General features: G+C 43.4%; 2 protein-coding genes across 2 annotated transcripts in view; one reads left to right on the top strand and one right to left on the bottom strand.

The window, feature by feature from the left end:
• The window catches only part of caskin1 (CASK interacting protein 1), a 209,578-nt gene that overhangs the window by 110,701 nt on the left and 85,886 nt on the right, over window positions 1–12,991 (top strand). The gene's annotated exons all lie outside the window — the stretch shown is intronic.
• LOC130515510 (bcl-2-like protein 1) lies at window positions 4,735–6,003 on the bottom strand. The gene is made up of 2 exons (XM_057015831.1): window positions 5,542–6,003; window positions 4,735–4,925 (listed from the first exon to the last, which is right to left on the bottom strand). The coding sequence occupies exons 1-2, from the start codon at window positions 6,001–6,003 to the stop codon at window positions 4,752–4,754; spliced, it is 636 nt and encodes a 211-aa protein (XP_056871811.1). The 3' UTR covers window positions 4,735–4,751.

Genomic DNA, 12,991 nt, shown 5'->3' on the forward strand with positions numbered 1-12,991 from the left:
ATTTCTCAATGTTTGAGGTGCGTTCATTGTTCTGAACACTATCCCGCCTGCAATCATTCCGAGAGCAACAAGTCTCACAGTTAGAAGCACGTGTGAACTTGTCATCACCATGCATGTTACTGTGGCGCCTGCTCTTGTAAATAACAGGCTGGTCAATTTCGGAGGAGTGTTCCAAGTGCTGAACGCTCTCCTGGCTGAGATCTTTCCCAGCTATACAATTCTCCCACATGCGTATTAATCGGTTGACCCTATGCCCACCACTGGTCACAGGCGGGTCACCTTGGGAAGATGAGCCACAAACTGGGATTTTTTGCCACTTCTCTTTGTCTGAGGAGCGATCACTGTGGGGCCTGTTGTACCCTACTAGCCCATCACTCCTGTAAGCTGAGGTGTAAACTCTCCTCTTGCACCATTTCTCGAAGTCTGAGGAGTGTTCCTTGAGCTTTCCACGGTCCCGACCGCGCTCACCCCTAAAGTGCCAATTCTCACAGTGGGATGCATGTTTGATTTGGCTGACCCCAGGCTGACCAATGTGGTACCTGTTCCCATCACATCGGCAAGATAAACTGTTAGAAGATAAGGGGCCCTTATTTTTGACGGAACGGTTTCTGTTGTGATCAATCATGGGCCGAGTCTGAGTCATTTGATCTGTCATTCCACCTCTTCCCTTTCTTTGCTTTGGATCCATCTGGTCTTCAAACTTTCCTTCCTCGTGCATTGGCTTTAGGGTCTGGGCAACTTCTTTGTGTAGAGGAACAACCCAGTTATTCTGAAGATCAAACATGGTACACCATTATTATGACTTTCTAATGCCACCGAACTGATGCAACAATTAAACTCTGGGCAAGAACCCAAACAGTTACACTTTAATCCAGAAAAACAAGCATTTCATTAATTTATGGCATGTTTCCATGGCCGGTACCTATTCCACTCTACTCTACTAACTTCCGATTGCATTTCATCTAGAAGTACAACCTCCATTGTTCACCCTGCCTCAGTGTATCTGGTTGCTATGACAACCAGACACCCTGCCTCAGTGTATCTGGTTGTCATAGCAACATCGAATAAAGCAGCACGTAGATGGCCGTTCATTTCTAACAGCATTGTACAGAGGTCAGCCGTGCTGCTCCATTTCTAATCCCACACGTTCCTTATTGACCCGTCCAGCTAGCTCTGGGTGTTTTCTGCCAACAAGGTGAGAAAGGTTTTGCACCCCTCAAAGGTCTACAATATAATGTTTCTCATGGCTATGTTGAATAAACTTCAGCATCAACCAAATGGCGCCCAAGGGTTTGGCACCCAAATAGCGGCTGCCGCCAAAAAGCAGGTTGCTTTAAAGGTGTAAAATGCAGAGTATAGTAGCCTAGACTACCTTCTGGTAGTGGAAACTCACCACTCTGGACTCTCAGTAGCAAATGCATGCTTTCGTTGTGTCAAGAGGGGCCATGATGAATTCTACAGTATTATTAAGAAAAGAAACTTTTTTTACCTTTCTGAGGTCCAATACATCACGCAAAATGTGCTGGATGCTCAGCGAAGTCTTGCTTTCCGTGGCAATGTTTTCTAGTTTGCAACAGTAATCGTCTAAAAGGGGCTAGAGTGGAAAAAAATTGTTATATGAAGACATTGCTCTTTGTGTGTGTGTGTGTGTGTGTGTGTGTGTGTGCTCTTACCTTGGTATTTCCAGTGTCCAGTTCTTCGCCAATAGTGGAGAGAAGCATGCAGAGGCACTTCATGGGCAGTTCACGTTGGTCGTCCCTGAGGAGCTCCAGTACAAAGGTTTGAACTTTGTCCAAAGTGAGCATCTTCACCTTGAAGAGCTCTCCGATAAACTTCATACTGATCAGTAATCGGCGGTGAACCTTTAATCGTGCCTCCTCCAGCTCCAACTTCAAGTTCCTGAACTTTGCTTCCTGTGTGGACAGACGTAGGTTAGATTAAAATAAGCTTCGTGACATAGTTGTATTTTTACTATATTTAAACTGGTTTGGTTCAAGAGCTGGGATCTGTAATGTTATAAGTAGAAGAGTAGCCTATTTAATCAGAATTCTTAAGAAAGTGGGGGGTTTTATCTGCTCTATGCAGTAAACAACTTGCAGCATTGGGTGTCACACGTACGTTCTGTTCAGAGACGAGCACTTTCTCCTTTTGGTTCAGGTCTTCATCTCCACTGTGGACTTTCTTCAGCTGCTGCTGGCAGTGAGTCTCCAGGAGTCTACAGAAAGTGACGGACTCTCCGGTCATTGTGTCCACTTTCAGCTGACAAGAAGCATTTATAAGAAAAACGTTATCAAAGGATTGTGTAGCACAAACAGATTGTAAAACATCTAACCCTAGGTCTGTGGTGTTATTAGACCCAGATCAGATGATGATTAATGCGAGTAGCTCACCTCCTTTAAGCAACAGCACATTTTAGCATACAGGCCGATGGAGCTTGGCTTCAGCACCACCTTGAAGAAGATAAGTTTGATGGATTCCCATAACTTCTTGACGGTGTCAAATTTAAGGTCTGCCACACTTTCCATGAGCTCATCAAAATTTTCTGGAGTCAACTTATATACGATCTGGCGCAGTTGCCGCAGTGTCTCCTGAGTTGACATTTTTTCCATCTTAATATCTGTAAGTGTGTTTAACTGTTATCTATATACACTTTATACACTGTACTACTACATTTTTGGTGGCTTTAATATGCCTTTGATATGTGCTGAATACATGCATTTTACTTGTTTCATAAAGCTTTGACATTATCCATCAAACATCTAATTCACAAAAAACTTAAAATAAAACATAAGCTGAGGACGGCACAAAGATGATACAAACGCATAATTGCCACGATTAAAAGGAGGCAGAGGAGTAGCTAAACATTTCACACACTGAACAGACACCGGGTGAAACAGACGGTGGTCACCAAAAATCAGGTGTCCTTTGTAGACAATTGGAACAGTTTTTAGGGAAACCTGGTCTGATTAGGAGAGATGGTGTCCATCCCACATGGGATGGTGCTTGTCTCATTTCTCGTAACTTGGCCAATTTTATTAGACCCAAAGTCACCTGACAAACCAGGGTCCAGACCAGGCTGCAGAGTTGTAGCCTTACACATATCTCTGCTGTTTCCATAGAGCCCTCATCCACCAATAATAATATATTTAACACTATAGAGGTAGTCTATGTTCCACGGGTAAAAGTTCACCAAGCACAGAGCAGGGGAGCGGTCAATCACCAAAAACCTATTAAAATGAATACCAAAGCACAAATAGAATACACTTATATCACAATTAAATGTGGACTATTAAATATTAGATCTCTTTTGTGTAAATCCCTGTTACTGCACAACCTGATCGTGGATCATCACATTGATTTATTCTGTCTTACTGGGTCCTGGCTTCAGGAGGAGGAGTATGTTAGCTTAAACGAATCTACTCCTCCACTTATCATATTCCTCGTGGTACTGGTCAAGGAGGGGGAGTGGTGTAATCTATCACTGCAAGTTAATAATTAATTGTAGACCAAAACATGGTTCCAGTTCATTTGAAAGCCTGACTCTTGACATAACCCATCTGAACTGGAGGACAAAAAAGCCACTTTTGTTTGCAGTTGTTTTAGAAAAGAGTAAATCAGACGAGGTGTTTCCCCTGATATGATTCACACGTTCGGTATAATTCCCACGCAGGTTTTCGGTGCACGTGCTTTGAGTATTTGTTTGTGGGTGGGGTTCTCTGAAATCTAGTGAAATGGGCTCCATGATGCACATCTCTGAATCGATGGACAAGACAATCTGAATAATATTGTCAGTCTTACTCCCAAGACCTGCCAGTTCTTTAAGTCACAATTCCAGACGTCTGTCCCCTGCCTTAAACATTGTAAACCCACCACCATGGTCACCCATGTCAGGTAGATGGTAGCATGTGATCAAGTGCTCTTCCCCAGGCATGGAAGGTGTCTCTTCCATTTCTGTATAGCTTCAACAACTTTTAATCGTGCAGTTAATTTTTTTACATGCTAAACTTCTGCATTTGGTCAAGTGATCTGACGCCTCAAGACACCGATGGGCAACTTGTATTGTAATTCATACTCCTGTACCTTGCCTAGGGGATTGACAGACTGAGTTATGAGTTATTTTATTCTCTATTCTATTTACTTGTGCTGTTCATATTCAGGTGCTTGCCTGGAACCAGTTTAGTAGGTGGAAACGCAAAGAACTGGTGCAAAGACGAGCACTGTCTCCAAACCAGCCCTGGACCCTCTTTGGCAGAAAAGGGGCTTTTGATGTCTGGCGTCAGTTTGTACTTGCAAAACAGTCACCAAATTCCAGAGTCTGTTTCTCAGTGAGGGTGAATGAGTAGGGGAAAATGATTGGCCGTGGGAAGCAGTCGGTGGGCCTCTGAGTGGGACTACACTTCTTGTGAACGGTCACCAAGCCATCCTGGCAAGATTGTCTGCTTGGATGCTACGAGGGGACAGCCTGCTGTAGCTACGCTGGGCCGCGGCGTGGCTGCTACATTGTTTTGGCTAACTGACCTGGCAACTCTAACTTGTAGAACTGTGCCTCAAACTCAGAGCATCACCCCCAAACACTCCAGGGTGAAGCAAATTGTGAGGTCACGCTAATGATACATGAATTCCTGTATAATTGGAAGAAAATCTCTGAAAAAAACAAGTCGTGCTTTTGAGTCATTTTAATTGTAAAAATAACTACAGATTTACAAACATTAATTAATTGAAATGCAACACAAGCAGGGTACTGACAGTCTCTATGACCAATAAGACATAAAGTGAGAAAATGCCTTACGCAATGTACCATAATTTTTTGTAACAATGATCAAAACACCAGCCAGCACCACCAGTCTGCCCAGTATCCATTGACGCCTTTCTTCCTGAGCTCTGTTTGTGCAGGCTTCTTCCCCATAAATGGTAGCAAAGCAATCCTGTAACAGAGACAAAGGTTCAGACAAAAACCAGACAAGGTGTTCAACTAAAGCAGCATTAGCATGAAGGGAGGCTAAAGGTGAACTGGCATTGATGGGGACGGCTGACGGAAGCGCCAGGCGGTGTACAACATGAGAGACGGGGAAATAAAATTATCCGTGAAATTATTCCCAGTTCATTTCTGAGGAAGCAACAAACATTGTAAATGGTGGTGGGATTAATCCACATGTAAGTTTGAATTCTAGCTTGGATTCTAAATAAAGATTCTTTTTTTACACACCAAGGTGGCATGCCAACGTTAATTACACAATTCTATTAGTTTGAAAGGAAAAATAAAGAACAGATTATCTTGGAAATCCTGTCAGGTGAAGGGAGTCATTTTTCTTTCAAATCTTCATATAACACAGCTACTACACCGTACACTTTCAGTTACTTCAAACTTAAATTCTATTCAGAAAAAACACTATTTTCTGTTGTCGATTGAATAAAATTCCACTAATCAACTCATGGCCGTTAGTCATTCTAAAAATAAAAAAAAGGTTGTATTTGGGTCATCAAACCTCTAACTGCAGCACAAAGGAAGCTGTATTTTGAGTCTCTCTCCTTTACACTCACCCATCCTCCTTGACTCTCGATCCATGGGTTAATCTGTTTGTCCAGGTAAACTGTCATCCAGTCTGCGATGTGGCAAACCGGTTCACTTGCGCCACACTCGACAGATTGCACACAAATGGCGCCGCCCACGACAAAAAGACCCACAACTGTTCCCCAGTTGATTTCATCCTTGAACATGTCGTCCATCACCTTGTTAAAGCTTTCCTGGTTGCGAGTCATGGCAACGTATGCGGAGAGGTCACCCGCTAGCTGAATAAAGTCCTGCTCGAACTTATTTGCCATGCTCCGAAGAGCTGCGTTCACAGCCTCTCTGCCAGTACCTGCGGATGGAGACGCTCCACTGCTCTCTCTATCGACCAGCAAACCGCTTAAAGCATCTTTTGGTCTGAGCAGAGTGCCTGGGTAGTTCTTCTGAGAGAGTTTGTAGATTAAATAGTTCTCTACCAGCTCTCTATTAGACATGATTCACTCTAGTAGGGACTGGAATGCAATAATTCTGATTAGCGGAGTTCAGGACGGGATGTTGGTCAGGACACGATAAGAGTCCAATTGTCTTTAAATTTGGAAACTGTAGCTCTTCACAACACACTGTATACAATATACAATATATTTTGCTTTGAATAAATGTGCCTTTGATCCTTGGAAGATCAAGGCCTCTTTGATCGTTACCCACTTCCGTTGGGCAACGTATTGCATCACTTCCTGTCTTCTCAATAGTTCGTTGGTGCACTGTGCATGGTGTGTGTTGGATTGTGTGTCTGTGTCTTTTGTTGATTCACGTTTTACTGGGTTGCAACATAATTTGGTCCTTTGAGCCGGAGCCCAACATCTGTGAGGGAATCTCGTTAGCGGGACGCCGACCACCGAAGACTGTGCACAGCCAGAACCCATCAACGGCAGTTCTGCATCAAAGACCTCGGTCGGGAATTCAGCGCGAGGCTGGTCGGGCGGCCTCCTGAGATGAGAGGTCCTCCAGTGACGGACTCCAAACTACATTCTGGTGAACCAACGACACAGATGGGTAAGGAGCGTTCCCGCAATTGACTGAGGTTCATTCGGGGAACCAAGACCCATCGGGGGTCTCGACTAAATTGTCGTGGGGATCCTATACTGTCCTCTTGTGTTGGAAGCAGAGGCACGACTTGTCCGTCTCATTGAGGTAGAAGCCTGACAAGTAACAACAAAGGATTTAAAAGGAAGTATAGAAGTCTGAGATTATACATCCTGTAGGGACTCGCATAACTCAGAATGGGCAGGCAAGAGACCAGTTCGAAATCCCTCCATGTTGTAGATACATGGAACAAAGGTATCCAGGGTCAATATATTTTGTCAAAATATGGCATGATAAGTTTGGATTTGATGGACAATTGGATAAACCAGAGAAATTAGGGGCCCTGATGAAAGAAAAGGCAGAATCTGATCCCAAAAAAGAGGATAATTATGGCCTCCTCCTTATGTCACAGTCTGGTATGATGAGTCTGCTTAAATACAAGAAGGTCAAAATAAAGGCAAGAAATTTTTATCTTGATTTTAACATATGCAATATTAGAAAGCCTGTGCACACCAGGGAGGTAGATGTCAGTTTGATTTCGTCATGTAATGACAGAGCCAAGAGCGGCTCCGTGTAGCGGCTCCTCAGGCCTCTGAATGCAGCCCTTGATCCCATCCTGCTTACCTAATTTTTGCTAAAATAAATCCAACGATGGCTCGGTTCGAGCAATGTTCTGACCTCATGTGGTAATTACAGGATGAGGAAGATCATTATTTGCTAATGATTTAAAACCAAGTTAGTTGAACGTGTAAATGGAGACACTTTTATATACATACATATAATAAATATTGAAATGAAAAGGCATCAGTGAGAGCTGGTTTCAGTTTGGATTTTATTAGGGGGCTAAAGCAAAAACAGGTGAACCTAATGCCAGTGGGGAGCTGGGCAAGGACTCCTAGGAGACAGCCTTTGATGGTTACGCCGGCTGGAAAGTTTTCTTTTGGCACAGTCTCCCTTTTGAAAATAACCATTGGTGGAAGTTTGTGGCCTTTAGCCTGGCAGGCGAGAACTACGGTGAAGGATGCCTTCTCATTCCCTGTCATGCGAACATTCACCGTATGTGCTCCCGTTTTGTCCACAGTGTGGTTCACAGGAATATCAAAGGTGAGTGGAACATCTTCCATGTTGATGATGTGTTCTGGCCGGATTTTTTTCCCAGTGATGTTGTTTCTGCAGTATGCACGGAAAGTGGCCAGCTCTTCTTGGTAGTCTTAAGGCAGTCGCTGCGAAACACTAGTTCGTGTGCGGATGGAGAGGTGACGTCTTTTCATAAGCCTTCATTCAAATATTGACTGTCGAGACACTTCTACTTGCTGCTCTCTGTTCAACAACCCACTCTTCAAGTTTGTCCTCCAACTGTGGCCATCTTGCTTTGTTCCCTCGGAAGCTCCGTTTAGTCTTCTTTACCTGGCGCAGGTCATCTTGTTGCTTCCTCCACTTCCGCACCATTGACTCATTAACGTTAAATTCACTTGCCGCTGCTCTATTTCCGTGTTCAACTGCGTGATTGATAGCCTTCAGGTTGAACTCTGCATCGTAAGCGTGTCTCTTGCAAGGAGCCATTTTGGGGTCTTTACACACAGAAATGGTTTGGGACTGGACTGGAATTCCTCTTTATCGTTCATACTGCTGCTGTTACTTCGGCCACGCCTTCTGACTGCAGTAGCCGCGATTAACCAATATTAATCCATATTATTCCATACAAAAGGCGCACCGTCGATTTTTTTTAGAAAATTCTAGGTTTTTAGGTGCACCTTATATTATTGACAATACAGTAAATGAAAGGGGAGTGGGGAGTCTTAAGACCTGCCCAAAGAAATAGCAAAGAGAAATTTAACCCGTTAATGCGGCTTCATGATGCAGCCAATAGCGTTTCTAGTGTCTTGAGCTTGATGATGGACCTGGTCTCTTCCTACTTTCTCTGCCAGCATATTCGGGTTGAGCATCAGATCTCAAACTGGTGCCAACATTGAAGTTGACAGTGGAGGAGGTGGAGAACACTGGTGCTCATCTGCACAGACAACGGTGTTAAGAAAGTCTAACTCATTTCATATTTATGTCATTGAAAGCCAATTTGGTTTCAATATTAGGTACCTACCTGCGTTACGCATGTGTTGAACTTCTGTCTCTTTCTTTTCTCCGTTACTGTCGGCAACACGATGCTCAATGACCTTGTGTTGGTCAGGAGATCGATCACAGCGCTCAGCCTGATCCCTCTTACTGGAGCGCCAGTTCCTGTCATCGGGGGATCCTTTTTGGTGGTCACCATGATCCCTGTTGCGGTCATTCCCCGAGCGCCAATTCTCACAGTCGGACCTGAATTGGGCGACAGCTTGTCTGTTGCTATGTGACCTATGATTCAATTTCCGATTAAAGTTAGCCCAAATCGTGTGGCGAGATGGGTTGTGAGGATTCTTCTTTTGCCCATTCTGACAATCTGAGGAGTGATTCGGGTCTTTAAACCCATTCTTGTTGTGGCCGTTCCTCAAATGCCAATTCTTACCATATGAGGCGCGTTTAAATGGGTTGAACCAATACCCATCACCATAGGGCCCATTATTACAAACACTTCCATGAGACGTGTTCCGAGCTCTCCTCTTGTGCCATTTCTCAATGTTTGAGGTGCGTTCATTGTTCTGAACACTATCCCGCCTGCAATCATTCCTGGAGCAACAAGTCTCACAGTTAGAAGCACGTGTGAACTTGTCATCACCATGCATGTTACTGTGGCGCCTGCTCTTGTAAATAACAGGCTGGTCAATGTCTGAGGAGTGTTCCACGTGCTGAACGCTCTCCTGGCTGAGATCTTTCCCAGCTATACAATTCTCCCACATGCGTATTAATCGGTTGACCCTATGCCCACCACTGGTCACAGGCTGGTCACCTTGGGAAGATGAGCCACAAACTGGGATTTTTTGCCACTTCTCTTTGTCTGAGGAGCGATCACTGTGGGGCCTGTTGTACCCTACTAGCCCATCACTCCTGTAAGCTGAGGTGTAAACTCTCCTCTTGCACCATTTCTCGAAGTCTGAGGAGTGTTCCTTGAGCTTTACACGGTCCCGACCGCGCCCAGGCGGACTAATGGGGTACTACCTTTCCCATCACATCGGCAAGATAAACTGTTAGAAGATAAGGGGCCATTATTTTTGACGGAACGGTTTCTGTTGTGATCAATCATGGGCCGAGTCTGAGTCATTTGATCTGTCATTCCACCTCTTCCCTTTCTTTGCTTTGGATCCCTCTGGTCTTCAAACTTTCCTTCCTCGTGCATTGGCTTTAGGGTCTGGGCAACTTCTTTGTGTAGAGGAACAACCCAGTTATTCTGAAGATCAAACATGGTACACCATTATTATGACTTTCTAATGCCACCGAACTGATGCAACAATTAAACTCTGGGTAAGAACCCAAACAGTTACACTTTAATCCAGAAAAACAAGCATTTCATTAATTTATGGCATGTTTCCATGGCCGGTACCTATTCCACTCTACTCTACTAACTTCCGATTGCATTTCATCTAGAAGTACAACCTCCATTGTTCACCCTGCCTCAGTGTATCTGGTTGTCATAGCAACATCGAATAAAGCAGCACGTAGATGGCCGTTCATTTCTAACAGCATTGTACAGAGGTCAGCCGTGCTGCTCCATTTCTAATCCCACACGTTCCTTATTGACCCGTCCAGCTGGGTGTTTTCTGCCAACAAGGTGAAAGGTTTTGCACCCCTCAAAGGTCCACAATATAATGTTTCTCATGGCTATGTTGAATAAACTTCAGCATCAACCAAATGGCGCCCATGGGTTTGGCACCCAAATAGCGGCTGCCACCAAAAAGCAGGTTGCTTTAAAGGTGTAAAATGCAGAGTATAGTAGCCTAGAGTACCTTCTGGTAGTGGAAACTCACCACTCTGGACTCTCAGTAGCAAATGCATGCTTTCTGTGTCAAGAGGGGCCATGATGAATTCTACAGTATTATTAAGAAATAAACTTTTTTTACCTTTCTGAGGTCCAATACATCACGCAAAATGTGCTGGATGCTCAGCGAAGTCTTGCTTTCCGTGGCAATGTTTTCTAGTTTGCAACAGTAATCGTCTAAAAGGGGCTAGAGTGGAAAAAAGATTGTTATATGAAGACGTTGCTCACACATTGTGTGTGTGTGTGTGTGTGTGTGTGTGTGTTGTGTGTGTGTGTGTGTGTGTGTGCTCTTACCTTGGTATTTCCAGTGTCCAGTTCTTCGCCAATAGTGGAGAGAAGCATGCAGAGGCATTTCATGGGCAGTTCACGTTGGTCGTCCCTGAGGAGCTCCAGTACAAAGGTTTGAACTTTGTCCAAAGTGAGCATCTTCACCTTGAAGAGCTCTCCGATAAACTTCATACTGATCAGTAATCGGTGGTGAACCTTTAATCGTGCCTCCTCCAGCTCCAACTTCAAGTTCCTGAACTTTGCTTCCTGTGTGGACAGACGTAGGTTAGATTAAAATAAGCTTCGTGACATAGTTGTATTTTTACTATATTTAAACTGGTTTGGTTCAAGAGCTGGGATCTGTAATGTTATAAGTAGAAGAGTAGCCTATTTAATCAGAATTCTTAAGAAAGTGGGGGGTTTTATCTGCTCTATGCAGTTCTTGAGTAAACAACTTGCAGCATTGGGTGTCACACGTACGTTCTGTTCAGAGACGAGCACTTTCTCCTTTTGGTTCAGGTCTTCATCTCCACTGTGGACTTTCTTCAGCTGCTGCTGGCAGTGAGTCTCCAGGAGTCTACAGAAAGTGACGGACTCTCCGGTCATTGTGTCCACTTTCAGCTGAGAAGAAGCATTTATAAGAAAAACATTATCAAAGGATTGTGTAGCACAAACAGATTGTAAAACATCTAACCCTAGGTCTGTGGTGTTATTAGACCCAGATCAGATGATGATTAATGCGAGTAGCTCACCTCCTTTAAGCAACAGCACATTTTAGCATACAGGCCGATGGAGCTTGGCTTCAGCACCACCTTGAAGAAGATAAGTTTGATGGATTCCCATAACTTCTTGACGGTGTCAAATTTAAGGTCTGCCACACTTTCCATGAGCTCATCAAAATTTTCTGGAGTCAACTTATACACGATCTGGCGCAGTTGCCGCAGTGTCTCCTGAGTTGTCATTTTTTCCATCTTAATATCTGTAAGTGTGTATAACTGTTATCTATATACACTTTATACACTGTACTACTACATTTTTGGTGGCTTTAATATGCCTTTGATATGTGCTGAATACATGCATTTTACTTGTTTCATAAAGCTTTGACGTTATCCACACCACAAAACAAATAGGCCATTCTGTCAAAACTGACTTTCTAAATGAACATGTGCTTCTTTTATTAAAATTAAAATGAACTAAGCATGTAGTGATCAAATGTGTCAGTATTTGGTCTTTTCAGCAGATGGATCTGTACAAATATTTTGTATTCTGGATCTACACTGGCATTTCAGTCTATCTAGTTTATCAAGGGACAGCGTGCAACATTAATCAGTTACAAGAAATGAGATGTGGCACCAGCTTTAGCCATAACTGCACATTTCCATCTGCAGTTCAAACATCTAAACAAAAAACTTAAAATAAAACATAAGCTGAGGACAGCACAAAGATGATACAGACACATAATTGCCACGATTAAAAAGACCAAGTTGTAGCACAGGGAAGAACAACACAAGTGCAAAGCATGAATTTGCATAGATAAAGGTGTTGTGTTTCCCCATGACCTTAGCAGATATATAAATTGAACGAACAGAAGTTATTTTCTTTCTCATAGTATATTAAGTTATTTTCTTTCTCATAGTATATTCCCACTTAACGAGAGTTGATGCTGTTAAACTCTCACATCTGCAGTATTGTAGCACGAGAGCAAGCTGCCCAGGTCACTTATACATTAAAAACTATGTACCGTATCGAGAACTTTTGAAGAATCAGTGGCAACTGTTAAAAAGTGATGGGCACCGTTGTCAAAGTGAAGGTAAACATAACAATGAGTTCTCGAGATGGAGAAACCTTGTTATGGAAAAAAGAGGCTTCCTAACAAGACAAGAACATAATTTTAGAACTAGCACTTCGGTAAATGTACAGAGTCTTGCGTGCGTTTGGGGGAAAAAGTGAAACTTTTCCAACTGCCACTCTGATCATTGCGCTGGTGTAGCTGCTTTTAGCCACTTTGTCCAGCAGAGGTCGCCACATCCAAGTTTTATATTAGTCTATTTGAGCCGCCACATCAATCTTCTTGAAAGCGCGAACTGGCCATTAATTAACTGCATTAAAACATTTGGTGAGCATTCGTGTACATGGAATGATAAGGCCCCGCGGTGACAAGGACACTTAGAATGCCCTCCACGAGATTATCTAGCTTTCTGTTTAGCCTCAACCCAACAAAT

The sequence above is a fragment of the Takifugu flavidus genome, chromosome 18, assembly GCF_003711565.1.
Source record: "Takifugu flavidus isolate HTHZ2018 chromosome 18, ASM371156v2, whole genome shotgun sequence".
Lineage (NCBI taxonomy): Eukaryota > Metazoa > Chordata > Actinopteri > Tetraodontiformes > Tetraodontidae > Takifugu > Takifugu flavidus.

Excerpts from the sequence above, each read along its gene's own strand:
- LOC130515510 (XM_057015831.1), bottom strand. The coding sequence starts at position 6,003 with ATGTCTAATAGAGAGCTGGTAGAGAACTATTTAATCTACAAACTCTCT. Across the intron at positions 4,926-5,541 it reads TCGAGAGTCAAGGAGGATGG|GATTGCTTTGCTACCATTTA; the intron begins GTGAGTGTAAAG and ends TCTCTGTTACAG.